The sequence below is a fragment of the Gouania willdenowi genome, chromosome 6 (assembly GCF_900634775.1).
Source record: "Gouania willdenowi chromosome 6, fGouWil2.1, whole genome shotgun sequence".
In the NCBI taxonomy this organism is placed as follows: Eukaryota; Metazoa; Chordata; class Actinopteri; order Blenniiformes; family Gobiesocidae; genus Gouania; species Gouania willdenowi.
The window spans coordinates 59094842-59114589 of NC_041049.1; the positions used below are offsets into that span (position 1 = coordinate 59094842).

The window sequence follows — 19748 nt, forward strand, 5'->3', positions numbered from 1 at the left end:
ACATAAAATAAACAAATATACTCATTTATGTTTTCATTTAGGCTGTATTATAATGTAGAAATTAGGGCTGGGCGATATATCAAGATTCAAGACATATTAAGTTTTTTATTATATATATATATAACTTCTCAGAACAGCATGAAAAGCTCAGTTAGATGAATTTCTGAGTCCTAACCTATACCTCCCCCTAAACAAGCCCCACTACAGAACTCACTCACACATGCTGTCCCTTACAGGAGAAAAAGCCAAAAGTGGCCCATATTGTATTGCTGTAATAAATGTGCCTTTGTGGCATTTAGCATCAGTAAATTTAACCTAGAATTGTCTTTATAGTCGGACTTAATTTGAAATAAAATTATCAAGATTTGTATCATATATTGCAATTTTGAAAAAAATTTTGAGTTATGAGTTTTGGTCCATATCGTCCAGCTCTAGTAGGAAGTTCACTTTATTTCAATATCAACAAAGGTAGGACTACCAGATTCAAATCACCTAATTGTATTTAGTAAGTGGTTGACAAGTGGCTATTTTTGATTTCTTGTACTCTTGTGTTATAATATAAGGGATACTGGAGCTTGGCTGGGGTGGAGGGACGGCTCGTAAGGGGCGCCAGAAAATTTAGCATATTTTCAAATCCTAAACTTGACAGATAATGGTTCAACCCCCTGTCCCTAAAAATAACAATACCAACAATAAACATGTAAAACATACATTACAATTTCCATCATGTATTAATTTAAAAATAATTGTAAGTAAATAAAAATCGTTGCATTTTTTTGTACAACATTTTGACGGTGGCGAATTTTGTCAATAAAGTTTACTCAAAAAACATTGACGCAGATTGAAAAACGTCATCAACCCGCGCCTTCGGTCCGTATTTATATTTAAACAGACTTTAAACCAGGTTTGGTTTCGTTAATGTGTGAAATGCTTGATTGAATATGTTAGTGTGAATTCAAATTAAACCGTGAGTGATTGAATGTGTTATTGTTGAGTTTTAGTTAAAGTTAAACCATGAGTGATGTAGTGGAGAAGACTCTAACAGCTCTACCCAGTCTGTTATTGTCTGTGGATTCTCAGCCTGGATCAGCTAAACTATCAACTTCATCTAAGTTAGGAAGCCTGATCAGAAACATCACTGAACTCACCTCCAAACATGTGAGTTTGCTTTTTAAATAATACACCTTTAGTTATGTGTGACAGCACATTTAGCCACGCATGCTAAACTTAAACATATTCATGTTTTTTATATTATTATTATTATTATTATTATTATTATTATTATTATTATTTTTGGTCTAAAATGCTTAAACAAACGATGCAAAACATTTAGATTGTAGTGTAACTATTTAAATAGGGAGGGAATATTTGAATTATTGTTTGAATTACCTTTTATTTTTTTAATTAATTTCAAGGTTCTGTTTGTTTATTTGTTGATACTGGCCAGTGGTGGATACTATTCTGAAAATAACCCAAGCAAAAAACAACAACCTGTAACTCATTACTTGAACGTTATTAAAAATAATGAAATACAACTTATGTTTATGAAACATTCCTTCCTAAACACAATGGACACTTATCTAAACAATATGTTACTTTTCCTATAAATGTAGTTTGAAACATCCCAAAATTAATAAGCAACTGGTATCAGTTTCTTTTCTTGTTCTTAGATTACATATTCATAGAGTGCCATCACCTGATGATTGAAAAAATGTTTTCTCTCTCTCTTTTACCCCCAATCTGTGCAGGAAGAAGAAAAACTTATCCAACGTGAACTATCGTCCATCAAAGATCAAGTGTCCTCCCCCAACACTACTATGGTACTCACACACAGTGTATTCTGCTTTCCTTTATAAACACATCTGATGTCACTGATGTTGTTGTTATGTGTTTCAGAGGCAGATGAAGGAGCTGATGGTGAGAGCGATCTACTGTGAGATGTTGGGCTATGATTCTTCCTTCACTTATATTCACGCCATTAAACTGGCTCAACAAGGCTCTGTTCTAGAGAAGAGAGTTGGTACGTTATATTTCTTTATACATGGCACAAAGACTACCAAACAGCAGCTTATTTAGTCAAATTATTTCTATCATAATTATTGGTTTTTTTTTCACCTGAAAGTTGATTCTAGTCCTTTTGTTTGTGAATCTTGTATTTATGACAGTTTAAAGCAGGGCTTCTCAACTGGTCTCACCCTGGGACACACCTTTTGCCACGGTCATTAAATCGCGACCCACTTTTTGTTTTAGAATTCAACCAACCAAATTTAGTTTTTCAAAAATAGCTGTTGAAAACACATCTATGTAATCTTTTTTGTTAATATTAACAAATCTATTTGTTTTCCTGTGCTTCATGCATTTCACAGCATGCCTGTCAAAAGAAAAGCTTCTTTCAAAATAAAAGACAAGTCCAACATGAGAGACATTAAGTATTTATTTCTTTTTGACCAGCTGTCCATGACTCATCTAGTACAGCTCCGCGACCCACCAGTTGAGAATCGCTGGTTTAAAGAACACTATTTTATTGACGTACACATCATATACATTAGTTTTATCAATGATTTTACCTGATTTGGCTTTAGAGCCAAAAAATGTTAAATTTCTCAAATGTATTTAATAATAAGATGGAGCTTTTTAACTCCAGGTAATAAGTTTTACTGTCTATAAGCTTCTATTTAATTTAAAGCTAAAGATGCATCATAAGAACACAAACTCTACAACAGCTTTATTCTAAATTCTTTAAAATATTTAAAATAAAAGTGCAATAATAATAATAATTTTTTATTTAGTAAATAAATCCTGCACATTTGCTCAGGAAAAAAGGGACCAAACTATTGTCACTTATCAATAGTATAGATTGCACTCTTCTTCTTTTTTTTTTTACCCCAGAAAAACTCACTTTTAGGTCCAGACCCACGAGTTGAGAACATGTGAAGTGGAGAGTAGATTTAGTACACGTTACTTAATGAATTAGTTACAGAGTAAACTTTTAAGGCTGTGGTTAGTTTACAAATACTGTCTTATATATATATTTATTATAAAAAAATAAAAACATTTCCAAAAAGATGTTTTACTCTTATCTGAGAGGATTTTTTATTTATTTTTTTGCAAATCCAATTATCTCTACTATGTTTGCCAGTTTTAACTGATTATTCATTGTTAAATTCTAACTTCAAGCCGCTTGGTTTCTTTAACAACTCAAACCTTTTGATTTAGGTTACCTTGCTGTTTCTTTATTTTTGAATGAACATCACGAGCTCCTCCTCCTCCTGGTTAACACCGTGTTAAAGGTCTGTGCATCACTTTACACACACATTACTCACCTGGGGTTTGAAACAAGAGGAATGTATGAATCCACACATATAGGAGCTGTAAAATGTAATCCTGCACAAATCTTCTTTTGAAGATTTAAAATCATTATCTTGTTATTTTTTTTATCACCAAAGTTTAACCTCCTGCATGTATCAAACTTTGATCCTAGATGCTGTGCCACACTATTTACTATATTATCCTCCAAAAACTTGTAGTTTTGAACAACAAAGATTTGGATTATAGTTGTTATTGTCTAAAAAAAAATTAGAATATGTTTATTTAAAATTGTTGCCACATAATATTTGTTTTTTTTTGATTGGATTATATTTTATCAAGCACAGATTTTAGAGCATTTAATCAGATGTTCATGTTCTTTCTAGGATCTTCAGAGTACAAACCTCATAGAGGTGTGCATGGCGCTCACTGTTGTCAGTCAGATATTTCCCAAAGATATGATCCCAGCCATCCTCCCCCTGGTGGAGGAAAAACTCAATCACCCAAAGTAAGTAAAGCACTGTGTTTTCAATGGTTTCATATGTTTATATAATGGTTAATTCACCCAACAGAAGGTGCATGAATGTGTTAATATAATCTTCCTGTGATAATCCTACAGAGAAATCATCAGACGTAAAGCTGTCTTGGCCCTGTATAAATTCCATCTGATAGCACCCAATCAGGTTCAGCACATTCACAACAAGTTCCGTAAAGCTCTGTGTGATAAAGACCCTGGAGTGATGGGAGCATCGTTACACATTTACTTACACTTAATCCAGGTAAATACTGTCCTTCAACTCTTTATTTTCCTCTGAGAGCCTGTAAATCATCTGGGATTAAAGGTCCAGTATTATGCTATTTTTCACCCATCTCCAGTTGTTCTAAGAACCCCAACAAGATAGTGTTTGAGATTTATTTTCCCAAACTCAACCTGTATTACGAGCGCTCTGAAAGTGACTTTTCAGAGGCTAAAACTATACATATATATATATATATATATATATATATATATATATATATATATATATATATATACAGTTGTGTGCGAAAGTCAGGGAACACCTTTAAAAACAGCATATTTTATATATTTAAAAAGTTATATTCATATTTACTGTCTCTCTGGTATATGTGAAAAAGAGACAATATTGTCAGGAAACATTAATGCATAGTTACATTTTATTTTATAAATTGAACAAAATTACAAAAATGAAAAACATAATTTTGGCATGTGCAAAAGTTGGGGCACCCTGAGAGTTTCAAAGTGTCAGATTCTTTTTACAAGCTCAGACCTCTACCAGCTCATTGGTCCTGAAGCATGTGTCAACAATTGTCATTAGGGAGTGCCAGCTGGTGCCAATTTGAGGGTTTCTTAAATACGGCGACTCCACAAACCTTGTACAAACACTCAGCAACCATGGGTTCCTCTAAGAAGCTGTGTAAGACAGAAAAAATGAAAGTAATTGATGCCCACAATGCCGGGGAGGGCTACAAGAAGATAGCAAAGCGTTTTCAGCTTGCAGTTTCCACAGTGCGAGGCATATTTAAGTGATGGCAGGTGAGGGGAACTGTGGAGGTCAAGAAGAGATCTGGAAGACCAAGGAAACTCTCGGAGAGAACAGCTCGTAGTCTGGTCAGAAAGGTAAACCAAAACCCACATTTGACTTCAAAAGACCTCCAGGAAGATTTAGCAGACTCAGGAGTGGTGGTGCACCCTTCCACTGTGCGCCGATACTTGCACAAACAAGACCTTCATGGAAGAGTCTGTAGAAAAAAACCTTATCTACGACCTCATCATAAAATACAACGTCAAAAATATGCAACAGAACATCTACAGAAGCCTGATGACTTTTGGAAACAAGTGCTGTGGACTGATGAAGTTAAAATAGAACTCTTTGGCCACAATAAGCAAAGGTATGTTTGGAGAAAAAAAGGAGCAGCATTTCATGAAAAGAACACCTTGCCAACTGTTAAATATGGGGGTGGATCCATCATGCTTTGGGGTTGTGTTGCAGGCAGTGGGACAGGAAACATTGCTCAGGTGGAGGGAAGAATGGATTCAATTAAATACCAGCAAATTCTGGAGGCAAATATCACAGCATCTGTAAAAAAGCTAAAGCTGAAAAGAGGATGGCTTCTACAACAGGATAATGATCCTAAACATACCTCCAAATCCACCATGGACTACTTCAAGAAACGCAAGCTGAAGGTTTTGGAATGGCCTTCACAGTCTCCCGACTTAAACATTATCGAAAATCTGTGGGTAGATCTTAAAAGAGCTGTGCATGCAAGACGTCCTAGGAATATTGCAGAACTGGAAGCCTTTTGCAAGGAAGAATGGGAAAAAATCCCAAATAATAGAATCCAGAGACTTGTTGTTGGCTATAAGAAGCGTTTACAAGCTGTGATATCTGCCAGAGGGGGTGTTACTAAGTACTGAAGGTACTGATGCTGTAGGGTGCCCCGACTTTTGCACATGCCAAAATTATGTTTTTCATTTTTGTAATTTTGTTCAATTTATAAAATAAAATGTAACTATGCATTAATGTTTCCTGACAATATTGTCTTTTTTTCCCCATATACCAGAGAGACAGTAAATATGAATATGACTTTTTAAATATATAAAATATGCTGTTTTTAAAGGGGTGCCCTGACTTTCGCACACAACTGTATATATATATATAAACTCTGGAGTTTTAGCCTCTGAAAAGAGCGCTCCTAAAAACAGGTTGTTTTTTGGGCCTTCATGCATATGCATGAGTGAGCGTAAACACACACCCTGCTTAGGGGTGTGTGTTTATCACAGCAGCAGTAAATCATTAACAGTCTTCTACTCCTCACCTCCTCTGACCACAGCAATAATCAATTTAAGATGATAGTCCATTATTTTGTCCTAACGCTGCATCGCATTGGGTCACAAATACATGAGATCGTCCCATAAAGGCAGTACAAGGTGGTATAACGGCTCTTCTGTTTATCTGTATACTAGATTATGGATTATGTGACCATACCGGCCTGTCATTGACCAATCTTGTTAGATCTCTGAAGCTAAGCAGGTTTGGACCTGGTTAGTAGTTGAATGGGAGACCACTAAGAATTCCAGGTGCCACAGTGGGGGACAATCTGTCATTGTGTTCTTGGGCAAGGCACTTCACCCACCTTGCCTAGTATGAATGTAGTGTGTTGGTGGTGGTCAGAGGGGCAGATGGCGCACTATGGCAGCCTCGCTTCCGTCAGTCTGTGGCTACAATAGTAGCTTACCACCATTAAGTGTGGAGTCTTTGATTGTCTATGATAAAGCACTATATATATATTTATTATTATTATCGATATACTGAACGTAAAGATATTAACTGTGATATTAACTGTAATATCAAACTTCCTTTCCTATGTTTGTTTTACCTAGTTTGAGAGGGAGGAGCTCACATTCTTATAGGGTAGGAGGAGCCAGGATTTTCAGGAGGAGGAGTTTCCACCTTATGATGTAATATTGGGGCAAAAATCCAACTATCTCATTTGGAGCTAACTTTTTACAAAATGTGGAATAACAGAGGGAGGAAACAGAACTCTGAATGAGGCTAAATTAATGTTTATCACTGTAGCAAAACCATTAGAAAGTGATTTTTTTTCACATTACTGCCCCTTTAAATGTACTATTAATTCTAATCTGTCTGATCATATGTAATTCTTCTGCAGCTTTGGTCAGGACTCTTCCAGCCTTGTTTGTTGTTTAAATTGAGATCTTTGCCATCTGTATTTGTTTTCTCTCTCACAGGAAAATCCCGAAGGCTACAAGGACTTGACAACTAGTTTTGTGACCATCCTGAAGCAGGTGGTGGGAGGAAAGCTGCCCATGGACTTTAACTATCACAGTGTTCCAGCTCCATGGATTCAAATCCAGCTGCTGCAGATCCTCTCTTTACTGGGAAAGAACGACCCGGGGTAAATGTTGTGAATGTTAGGCCTGGGCATTATATCTAGAGTCCAGATCAGGGTTGAGGTCAGTTAGATTTTTCAGTTACAATTACATTTTCAATTACCCATGTTGAATTACAATTCAATTGCATTTACAGTGACCTGCATTTTTTCCAATTACAATTAAATTACAAATATTTTATTTTCAAAAAGTCAATTACAATTACGTTCTCAGTTTCTAAAGTTCAAATACAAATAATCATGTCTGAGCCTGAAATAAATAACCTAATAAAAGTTAATCTTCTTCTTGTGTTAGCTTTCTGTTAGCGTCTCTTATGCTAACAAGTCCTAAATCCACTGTAAAATATACTAAAAACAATTATCTATCATGTAATTTCTTTCCTATTTATTGATTACCTTGTTAGGCACAGTTAGATGGATATCTGAGTCCTAACCCAGACCTTCATCTAAACAAGTGTAATCTCAGCTGTCCTTTGATTTAGACCCACAGCAGTTGCTCTGCATTGATGAAGTCCATGCTGAGACGGGAATGTATAAATTACTGCTTCTACAGAGCTCTGCTTATCAGAGTTTTGTTATGAGACCTTGAGTAGAGAGTGGTTTTTGCTGGCACTGTGAATACAGCACAATATGTCTGTACGCCAGTACGTAATCTAATCTAACGTGAATCAGCAAAGGAACAACGTTTCTGTTCAAAAGTACAAAGAATAATGCAGTCATTGTGTATAAACACATGAAAAATTGTACACATGAACACTCATTTGATGATATGATGATTAATATAATAATTGTCGTAACACAAGCCACACTGCAGAGCTCACTCACACGTGCTGTCCCTTTAGGAGAAAAAGCCAAAAGTAGCACTTACTGTGCAGCTGTTTGTGTATCATTTTGCATATGCATATTTAACCTAGAATTGTCTTTCTGGTCAGACTGTATTGCGTTATTGAGATATTAGTTTTGGTTCATATCGCCCTATGTCTGTGACATTTATACCATGTGTGTGCTCTGTCTTCACAGTACAAGTGAGATCATGCATGAAATTCTTGAAGAGTCTTTACGAAGAGCAGAGATGAACCATAACATCACCTATGGTATCTAATGTGCTTTGAAAACAGTACTATTATTATTGTGGGTCCTTTAGGTTTCCTTAAGTTCCTAAAGTGTGTCTTTAATTCCAGCAATATTATATGAGTGTGTAAAATGCATTTACACTATTCACCCCAAATCTGACCTCCTGGAAAAAGCTGCAAAATGCATCGGCAACTTTGTTCTCTCTTCCAAGATCAATCTAAAGTATCTGGGTAAGTAAATAAAAAACATAATGTACAACAACCATTGCTGTGTGCTAACATGAACATGTTTAATAAATGGTGTAGGTCTGAAGGCTCTGACCTACGTGGTCCAACAGGACCCCAAACTGGCCCTGCAGCATCAGATGACCATCATCGAGTGTCTGGAACATCCTGACCTCATCATAAAGAGGGAGGTGAGGAGGACGCTGCATTATTGTTAAACAGATGAATGATGCATACAAGGGCAGTGTACCCATCATACATGGGAGCTTAGATCTGTTCTTGGTAAAAAGAGGAGGACCATCTTTCATAAACTAAATAAACTGATAATAACGGTTAAAACAGGATCAACTTTGTTGCTCTTGCAGACGTTGGAGATACTTTTTAGGATTACCAATGCCCAGAACGTCACAGTCATCGTGGAGAAGATGCTGACATTCCTCAGCACCAGTGAAGACGACCATACCACCATCGACCTGGTTGGGAAGGTTGCTGAGCTGGCAAAAAAATATCCTTCTGTTTTACTTTTGCAATCATTTACAGGATAAATCAGGGTAAACATCCATTACTAACAGCAGTCTGTAAATATTTAATAATAAAACCAGGAAAGTCAGGATTAGGAACAATAAGATAATTTTACTGCCCTGTTTGACCCAAGTGTGTCTGATTCTTTATATTTTTAGTCCGTAAACATTCATCAGGTGTTATGCACTAATAAAACATGATGAATAAATACATTAGTTACTATATTGTCTTTACACAGTAGAGCTACAAAGGCGCAGTCACAGGTATGTGAAAACAAGCTAGAAAATATTTGTATTTATGACTATATATATCCTTTATGATACTTTAAAATCTTGTTTTGTGTCCAGGTGAGACCCCAGTTATCATTGAATATAAGATGAAAATAAAGCACCTTGATCAAACTCTTTGAGAGAAGAGGGACTAGAAAGAAAGAACAGATAAATAAGCAAAAATGTGAAATACAAAAAAATTAGTGAAAAAAAAAAAAAAAATGAGAATATTCAATGTATTACAAGGTACAGTGTGGCATGATGCAGGCTAACAAATAGTCTTTTTAATGATTTTTTTTTAGTTAATAGATAAGGAGAACATGCAAGTGAGAACAAAGTGTGCACTAGTTTTCTCAATTGTTAATGTTATTGCATGTTTTGATGATTTTTCCTATAAATAATAATACATATGCACCTGACAATGAATGGTTTATTCAAACCATGAATGCAGTGTTTTCACTCGGGGGCGAAACGATGCAGCCTGACATCACCAACAGTTTCCTCAAGCTGCTTTCTGAGGGTGAGACCACCTGTTTGACTCTCTAACCCCCTCCTCTATAAATAGTTATATGCATTTTCAGGCTAGCTTAAATATATCTGTATTTAGCACATGAGGCCTGCAGTGTTTGTAATGTTTGCAGATATGTGCTGTGTCTCATTAGAGGTTGAATAACACTGCTGTAAATCTCCAGCCATTTATTTAATTTATATTTTATTGGCACAGGTTTTGACAGCGTGGAGGAGGACAGGAAGCTGAAGGTGTTTGCTGTGAACTCGTACGTGTCACTGTTGGAAGGAGAGCCTGAAAAGCTGCCCCAGCGCTTCCTTCAGGTCATCAGTTGGGTGAGCAGAATGTGTTTATTGTCACAATTACACTGTTGCCGTGACACCAAATCCACGTTCAACCCAAACCATTTGTCCAGGTCCTGGGGGAGTTTTCCCACCTGCAGCAGGATGTGGGGGCAGAAACCGTGGTGTGTCTGCTGGACAAACTGCTGCACATGAAAAACAGCACCAGTGAAACCAAGACCTGGGTCCTCATGGCCATGACCAAAGTGTGTGAGGGCGCTGCATGTGCACCTCTGGTTCAGAGTGTGTGTGAGACGTACAGCAGCTCATTGGACACTGTGCTGAGACAGAGAGCACAGGAGCTGCAGCACCTCAGCAGAGACCCTGCACTACGGGCCAGGGTCCTACCACCAGTGTGCACCAGGGAGCCCCTAGAGGTACCAGTATACTGTATTATACTGTATGAACTAAATAAAATATAACCACGGAGTCCTTAGAGGTACCAGTATACTGTATTATACTGTGCAAACTAAATAAAATATAACCACAGAGTCCTTAGAGGTACTAGTATACTATATTATACTGTATAAACTAAATAAAATATAACCACAGAGTCCTTAGAGGTACTAGTATACTGTATTATACTGTATAAACTAGATAAAATATAACCACAGAGCCCTTAGAGATACCAGTATACTGAATTATACTGTATAAACTAAACTAAATATAACTATAGAGCCCTTTGAGGTACCACCATACTGTAATATACTGTATAAATTAAATTAAATATAACCATAGAGCCCCCAGAGGTACCAGTATACTGTATTATACTGTATAAACTAAACAAAATATAACCACGTAGCCCCTAGAGGTACCAACATACTGTATTATACTGTATAAATTAAATTAAATATAACCATAGAGCCCCTAGAGGTACCAGTATATTGTATTATATTGTATCAACTAAATCAAATATAACCATGGAGCACTCAGAGGTACCAATATACTGTTTATAACCATGAGACCTTAGAGGTACCACTATACTGTATTATACTGTCTGAACTAAATAAAATATAACCATGGAGCCCTTAGAGCAGGGGTCTACAACCTGCGGCTCTGGAGCCTCATGTGGCTCTTTGACTCTTTTGCAATGGCTCCCTATAGTTTAAAAAATTTATAAAAATTATGCATTTTTATTTCTTACTGAGGGTATTGACAATTAAATACATTAACTTCAAACACAATTATGATAAAAACCATTTGTTAGCCTGAAAATTTATCACATTGTGCAATAACTCTGCCACCTTCCTACTTTACTTCCTATCAACTCTCCTTGAACCTGTGGCTAACCTTAAGTTTTAAATCCCTGGTAAGATAACTAAACTAACAAAAAGACTATTCTGGAAGAAAATAGAGATTTTATTTGTGTGGGGAACATTTTATTTAACTGCCAACGCGCTAGCTTAATATGCACGTTGTTGCAAGAAATTAGCAATTAGTGTGTGTTGACCGACATGATCATGTCTTGTCAAATTCAAGTTATTTTTTGTAGCTCTTCAAATACATTAGCTTTTGTTTACATAACATTATTCAATACATTCCTAACTGTATAGACTTTAACACTCACTATTGTCAGTAACTGTATCTTGTGTGTTTTGAGTGATTTTGATTATTTTAGTATGTTTTTACTGTCATTTTGTGTATTTTTTTGGGGGTCACCAGTTGCACGTCTGCACTAGACACTGGAAAAAAAATGGACCCTAACCTTATGTAATTGATGTGGTGTTTTTTTTCGCCCCAATTGTGTTTACTGTGAAGTCGGTCTTAAACTTACAAATGGCTTTAAAAAGTCTTAAAAATTGTAACTTGACTGAAGCTGTAGGAGCCCTGTTAATGCTGTGTATTAATGCTAAACATAGTGATTAATGATGCTCCTAGGTGGATTCCTCGCTGTCGTTTCTAGATGAATTTGTGTCGGAGGCGTTGGCTGCTGGTGCTGCTCCCTACAAACCTTCTCATCAGAGACAAGAAGAACTGGCTCAGACCAAAGGTGTCTCCACAGTCTGTTTGATGTTTGTTTGTTTGATGTTGTTTTTAACTCGTGCTGATGTTTGTGTTTCTCAGCTGTGAGTTATGAACCCTACCAGCTGACCCTGCCCATCAGCACTACGGCACACACACACACTCCCTCACTGCTGTCAATCAGCTCCAGTCTGTCGGAGGGGAGCGCTGACCTCTCTCACAAAGGAGGGTGTGTGATGATGATGATGATGATGACGATGACGCAGCTTCCTTTGAAATCACTGTGTCTCTTTCAGCTCTTCCTCTTTGAAGCTGGAGGGTGTGAAGAGGGTGTGGGGGAGGGGGGGCTACGAGGCTGCTCAGGTGGAGACACCCAGCCCACCTCAGGAGGGGGGTGACCCGTCTATCAGCCATACCCCCCCTCTGACCTCAGAAGACACAGAGAGCAAACAACAGGAGCAGCAGTTAGCATCATCTATGTTCCTGGGTCTGGATCACAGCTCAGTGACACTGGTAACACACACACACACACACACACACACACACACACACACACACACACACACACACACACGTACACGTACACGTGTTTTTTTATGAGGCCTTTACTGAGAAACAGTCCACTAATCATTTTCTTGCATCAGTACAGACTGATAATGTGTGTTTTCCCTCCTATGACAGATGGGTAAAGGTGACTCTACACCTTCATGGTTGAAAAGAAAAGAAAGAGGTCAAACACCTCTGAATGATGCACAAACTTTCACTGACCCCCAGGAGCTCACTGATCCATCACCGCTCCACGTCGTATCTCCTCAGTTCCCACAGAGCCCAGTTATTGCCAATGGTACCAGTGACACAGAGGCAGCGTTAGCGTTAGCATGCCTGGACACAAACAGAAGCAGTACTAATCAACTGGAGGACAGGGGTCTGTCTTTGTATCTTCCTGCTGAACTTTCTGGACTGATTTGCTCAGAAATCAGTGTTCTGTGTAGCAGTGAGAGCCTGGAGCTGTCAGCATGTCACGTTCACAAGCTGCGTTCTTTAGAGATGATTGTTTTCATCTCCAACTCCTCTGACAACGCTGTGCAACAGATACAAGTGCAGCTCCACTCTGAGCAGCTGGAGGTAAAACACCTTATACACCTTATAATCACAATCATCACTAGAATTATTCATATTCATAATGATAAATATTGCCTTTCATTATCTCCTAATATCAAATATAATAGTGGAGATAATTTATTGAAAACAAACATACAAATATTTATCCTTACATCCCGAAAACTAAACTTTAAATGAACATATTATCAAAATTACCATTGTGAAAATTTGAACACAATATTATGAATTAATTGTTCAGAATTACATTTGTGTAAATTAACATTCCTCTTATTTGAAGCATAGTACCATCGATCATATATAATTTTAGACTAGAACACAAACTATAAAAATAAGAGTAAAATAATGTACAGGGTTGTGTCTGTTTATGGTATTTAGTGATTTGGATGTTATTTATTTATTTTATTTATAGTTGTGTTTTCTGTTAATACAAACAAACACATTAAAATATGAATAAAATAATCTATTCTTTGTTAGGTTAAGCAGGCAGCTCAACATTCTTCCCATTAGGCATTACCAAGAGCCCCAAATAGAGCAAACAAATTATTGATTGATTAGTTATTTGCTATCTGCTACTGATGTGTTCCATAATCATATTCACAGCAGTTTTAACCTGTTTTATCTGCTCTGCCTCCCATGTTGGTTTCAGGTATCCTGTGCCTCTGAGAGTCAGATGGAGGAGGTCAAAGGTCACAGCGTGGTCGTCCGTCAGTATTCACTGAGAGTGAGGAAACCTTCGGTTCATGTTGAACTGATCGGGACGTTGTTTCATCCAGAGACGCCTCAGAATGTCCAGTTTACATACAGACTCCCTCTGAGCAGCTTCATCAGGTTACAGTTATTATTATTATTATTATTATTATTATAGAGCTCAGCTCTGTGTTTATGCTCTAATTATTAAACACATAAAGACATAGTGTCTATAAATCAAACACCATTCACTCTAAACAAGAAACTGCTTCTCCAAACTCTGTTATTGACATTGTCTGAAGTTTGGTGCATTGCATTGTGGGATGTGGAGTAGTTGGAAGCATAGAAGTGTTTTTCCTTCATTCTTACTGTGATTTATTGTGTTTCTTCACCAGACGAGGTGGATAGGGATTTGCTTTACACATTTTTTTAGGGCCCAAGCAACAAATGTGGTGCGAAGGTCCTATTGGATTTTTTTTCTTCTTCTTTTTCTTCAACCGTCACTTTACTTGGATTCGTGAGGCCCTTCCCAGAGGTGAAATTTCATGAAATTTGGCAGGACGATATAGTTTGGTGAAACATTTAACGTGTAGTTTTTTGATGCATGTTCAGGACTCGTTAGCGCCACTTAGAGTTTGTAACTTTCCACTGGTTTGAACTAGCTGGATGGCATTCAGTAAGTATATGCAGTGGACTATGACTAGCAAATATGTAGTTTGGACCTATATCCTAAACTCAACAGGAAGTCCGCAATTTTTAATTTAGCGAGCCAAATTTAGCACTTTTTCTCAGTTTTTGGCCAAACCACATCATTTTTAAAAGCAAACTCCTCCTTCAGAATTTCCTCATGAAATTTAGAATTTATGTTCTTGACAAGTTGGAGACCCATTGTTCCTAAAAACTGTGTGTTTTTACCACATTGCCAACCCTATAGGGGGTGCTAAAATTTCATCAATTTTGAAACTGGAAATTTTCGACTAACTCAGCTGAAACTCATTCAATCAGGTTTTGGTTTGTTCTCTGTATTACCTGTGACATCACCTCACTCTGTGAGACATTCAGTTTAGGCCGGATTCAAATATTTCCACGTAAGCCTCAAATTAAACATCTGCCATTGTTTTGTTGTAACTTTCAGTTCACAAAAACAGCAGAAATATGTTTGGAAGTCACTCTGACAGAGTTTTTTGGGGCAAACACAATAAACCACAGTATGAATGAAGTAAAAACACTACTAAGTATCTGTCTACGGGACTCCACATCCCACAATGCAATGTGCTAAACAGCCCCTACGATGTCTATAAGGGTGTGTTTACAGTGGAGATGAAAACAAACTTTTGAGCTGCAATTTTATCCTTTTCAAGCAAATGATCCACAATTTATTGATGGATGTGGCCTAAACTATGTCTTGATCTGATTAAAAAAGATCACCTCTTTAACTATCACGTTCTCTGATATACCAACATCAATAAGTTCTGCTACAAAATTAACATTTGATTTTGCTTCACTCAGCTTTTTACCATTGTATAAATATTATTTAACTTGGATTCTGTTTGTTTATCTATGTGCTTTACAGAAAGAAAAAACAATGCTCTGTATTATCACATTACTCTGGTATTGTTTTGTCTATGTTGATAATAAATCTTAAATGTTGTTTTCACATGTTTGCTGCAGACCTCTGACTTTGTCTACGGAGGAATATGGGACCATGTGGCTCAGCTTCTCTAACGACACCAAACAGAACCTGACGCTGGTTCACAGTGAGAATGAAGGGCCTCTGAGGGCCACTTTAAACGTTCTAACAGAGGATCTTCATCTGCATGTGGTAGAAATTATTGGTGAGTTATTTGTCACATTTCAAAATGTTTCTTATTCATTTTGTTTTTAATTATAGTTTTGCAACCACAGGAAAAACACATTAAACATGCTCTAAACTTTGTGTTATAAAACTCGGGGCCCCTGGGATAAAGTGAGACTCACTTTTGAGAAGAAGTATAAATTACTGGAAAATAAACTCCTGGAGGATATTCACATGCACTCATATGAAACATATGGGGATTAAACCACAGAACTAAACAGTACCTAACAAACCAAATTAGCCTGAGCCAGATGCCCATTCTCCTCTTTATCTCAGCAGATGATGTTATATTATAAATAAACAAATGAATAAACTATGGGACACCAGCATGACCTGGACTGAACAAACTTTTTTTTTCTCAGTCAATAACAGGAACAATAAAACAATAACGACACACAGATATTGTTTTGATGCTATGTGACTTGTCTTATAGCATATAGCATATAATACCATATAATATGATATGGTATTATATTAATAATACCATATCATCAGAATCAGAAGTACTTTATTTATCTCAGGGGGAAATTACTTGTGTTACAGAGGCTCCAGAAATATTACAAAAAAATAAATAAATTAACACTAAACAAAGAAATAAAGAGAAAGAAAAACATGCATTATTAAGTAAATAACTGTTAATGAAATCAGGATTAAATACAAGTGCAGACATTACAGTAGAAAAAAAATTAAACAAGATAAATATTGCAAAACTGCAATGGAAGCTCACTGCTTGGGGAAATGGGGAAAATGCAGAGAAGAATTTCACTACAGTGATGAATAAAGTATACATTAATATCATTATTATTAATATTACTATTATTATTATTATTATTATTATTATTGTTATTATTATTATTATTATTATTATTATTATTATTATTATTATTATATATAACAATCAAAGCTGTCAGGTTACAGTGATAAATTGGACAGTAATACCATAATATAGTTAAGACATTTAGTAGCTGTTTTTCAACTTTGACTTTTTAATTTAGAGCATTTAAAAAAAATCTATATTTAATTTAATTCTTTACTCCACTTAATTTCCCATAATCCTATTCATCACTTTCTGTTTTGTTTTGGTAGATAGTAACACATCATTGTGTCACTCAGGTTTTTATTTTGGGAATATTTAAGAAACTACATCAGTAAAGTTTGTTCAAACTTGGTCTGTAAAGAATATAACTACTTTTACTTGATTGTTTTTTTATTTAAAAAAATAAGAACTCTAAAAACAATGTGTACTTAATTAACAATTAATACAAACAAACAAACTATAATAATCAAGTATGATACACACAACCTGCTCTGGTCATATTCTGATACATTAGGTTATCTTTACTTCTATTTAACTATGTATTTTGGGTGTTTTAAAGAAGATTTATTGTGCATTAGCAACATAGAAAATGTTGACGTTTTAATAGTGGAAGTAGCGTAGCACTAGTTAGTGGTTCAGCTTGTTTTTCTCTCTTTGATGAAGTGAGGACAGGGAAAATTATGTTTAATGGACTTCCATGGATCAATGGTTAAGGGTTTTTATTTTGAAATATTCATTCATTTTCTTACATTTGTTTGCGAGACATCACATTTGGAGGGATGATTATTGATTACTTTAAAGTGTCAGACCTACTTACTCCACACAGTTCTCTTACCTTTAACCACCCTAATGTTGAGGAGCAGCTGCTCTACTTTGACCTCCTCCTGATGGACTCACTCACACAGGGTCAGGCCACACAGACTAATGACTAATGAAAGGAAGTAGTTTTATTTTATAGATGGTCGTCTTATCACATTTCTAACACGAGAGGGCAGTCGTTGGATACTTCATAGTAATACTTCACTAATAATGTAAATAAAAAACAAATGAACTGTAGAAAGATAACTTACAGTATGAACATTTTACCTTTTTTAAAAGCACTACTGAACATGCAAACTGCTGCTAAACACACCTAACTGTGTCAGGGTTCAGTGTTGGTTGTACAAAGGATGTAAAAGTACCTTTTAATGTATTTTTCCAGTTGCTGTATCCCTAGACTTCATATAACATTTGTGCATAAAGGCACTTTAAAGTTAGAATTGTTATGTACAATATGTTGTTTTACCTGCGGTGGTCAAATCACTTTTTTCTTCTTTGAAAATACAAATAAAAGATTAATTGATTTTAAAATCCCATTTTTCTGTCTCGTTCCCTCAGGTATGGAGGCAATCGTCGCCTGTCGTCTGCTCCAGGATCAGCCATGTTTAATGCACTGTCGTGTGCACGGGGACGCCCTGGCTGTGTGGCTGCGCTCACCCGTCCCTGAGCTGCCAGACTGCCTTATTTACCACTGCCAGAGGGCGTTACAGGGACACTGAGCCCCGCGTGCAGCACCACACAGACACGTGTGGGAAGGTTCTGGTGTTTGAACAATATGACGAGCTTCTGATCCTGTCGGATGTTTCCATGACCTCTATTGTCTTAAAGTACGGTAACAACACAACTCCTTAAGGACTCAGTGGCTGTAGCTGAGCTCCCAGATATTTTACATTGTGTTAGCAACACTTGAAGATAACGCTACAAGGTTAAAAACTGAATTTAAAAAACCTTCTCCACCCAAAACAATAATACATTTGGCTTAATGATTTGTTGACATGAGGGGCCTGTACTACAAAGCTGGATAACTATATCCTGGATTTATCTCCGATAGCTTCAGCTAACCAAACATTCTCTGTACTATGAAGCAGGATATAAACACGTTGACTAACCCAGGTGATTTCAGCCTGGCTATGTGCACGCTCCTGTCACAGGGGGCGGAGTTAGCAGCATCAGACCAATCACAATTGGAGAAACTGTGGAGAGCAACTTACGTCATTATTGAGGAATAATTCTTTAAAAATATGAAGAATTAAAATCCATAATTCATTAAAAAAAACAAGAGAAAAAGCAGGAAGAAAAGAACACAGACAGGAAGCTGCTGACACTGTTAATGATGATCAATATTAATCCAATGGAATGATAAACGGACAGTTTCACTTTATTACAGCGCGCACATGTTTCTATTCAATCCAGCTTTTTATCACAGGCCTGAGATGATTCGCTACAGCCCAAAGATACAAGTAACTTTTTGTTTGTTTTGTCAGTAAATTCATCTTTTAAGGTGCTTTAGTTGCTGGGATGACACTGTAAGGTCAGTGATTGAACACTGTTTACACAAGCAACTCCTACTGTAAAAAAAAAAAATGAGCTAAAGTATCTAAAATCAGAATAATTGAAGTAATTCCTCTGATTTATTGTGAAGCAAAGGGAGATTTATTCTTAAATGATCAAAGTAAAAGCAAACAAGGCTTTTATCACAGACTTCAAGTTATTTAACTTAACTTCTTCTGCTCTCCTGTTTCACAAACGTATTTTAAATTCTTAGTTATATTTTTGTATCAATGCAGTGTTTGAAATTTATTTATTCTGTTTTTTTTGCTTCCAGAAAATATTTTGTCTACTTAAAGATGATACAACATTGGGTTTGAATTTCACTGAGCACCAGGTTAGATGTGACTATAATGTTGTTTTGACGCCTTATGTTTTAATGCTGTTTGATTTGTGCCTGTGGCACAGAGGAAAATAAACTTTATTTTATACAGTGTCTCTCACTATAATCCACTAAATAATGAATAAAATAACCCACACTGATAGATTTATTATACACTGATGGAGGTTTGTAACTTTTCTCACATACGTCTGTTAAATATAACCTGTAAGTCTCTATTAAACACTAGCGTTATCTATTCTACCAGGGCAGGAGAGGCAGAAACCAAGTCCATCACAGAAACATAATTATTAGATTCTGGACTAATAAAAGAAACGAGACAAACACATGGTGAGTCCATATAAACTACAGCAGCTTTACTCACGGCTGATTGGCTGAACCAGGTGTTTGTCCAGAGTTGCTCAGGTATTGAAGGAAACTC

General features: G+C 36.4%; 1 protein-coding gene across 1 annotated transcript; it reads left to right on the forward strand.

The window, feature by feature from the left end:
• Positions 1 to 855: 855 nt before the first annotated feature.
• ap4e1 (adaptor related protein complex 4 subunit epsilon 1) lies at positions 856 to 18556 on the forward strand. The gene is made up of 21 exons (XM_028449691.1): positions 856 to 1158; positions 1749 to 1820; positions 1897 to 2020; positions 3217 to 3290; positions 3693 to 3814; positions 3926 to 4085; positions 7079 to 7245; positions 8260 to 8333; positions 8421 to 8543; positions 8619 to 8728; positions 8903 to 9042; positions 9736 to 9848; positions 10053 to 10171; positions 10252 to 10554; positions 12056 to 12167; positions 12242 to 12368; positions 12436 to 12652; positions 12821 to 13264; positions 13908 to 14089; positions 15620 to 15783; positions 17998 to 18556. The coding sequence occupies exons 1-21, from the start codon at positions 1015 to 1017 to the stop codon at positions 18156 to 18158; spliced, it is 3252 nt and encodes a 1083-aa protein (XP_028305492.1). The 5' UTR covers positions 856 to 1014; the 3' UTR covers positions 18159 to 18556.
• The last annotated feature ends 1192 nt before the right edge of the window (positions 18557 to 19748 follow it).

Coding starts and splice junctions, on each gene's coding strand:
- ap4e1 (XM_028449691.1), top strand. CDS start 1,015: ATGAGTGATGTAGTGGAGAAGACTCTAACAGCTCTACCCAGTCTGTTA. Junction 2,021..3,216: donor TGTTCTAGAGAAGAGAGTTG/GTACGTTATATT, acceptor CTTTTGATTTAG/GTTACCTTGCTGTTTCTTTA. Junction 12,369..12,435: donor GACCTCTCTCACAAAGGAGG/GTGTGTGATGAT, acceptor TGTCTCTTTCAG/CTCTTCCTCTTTGAAGCTGG.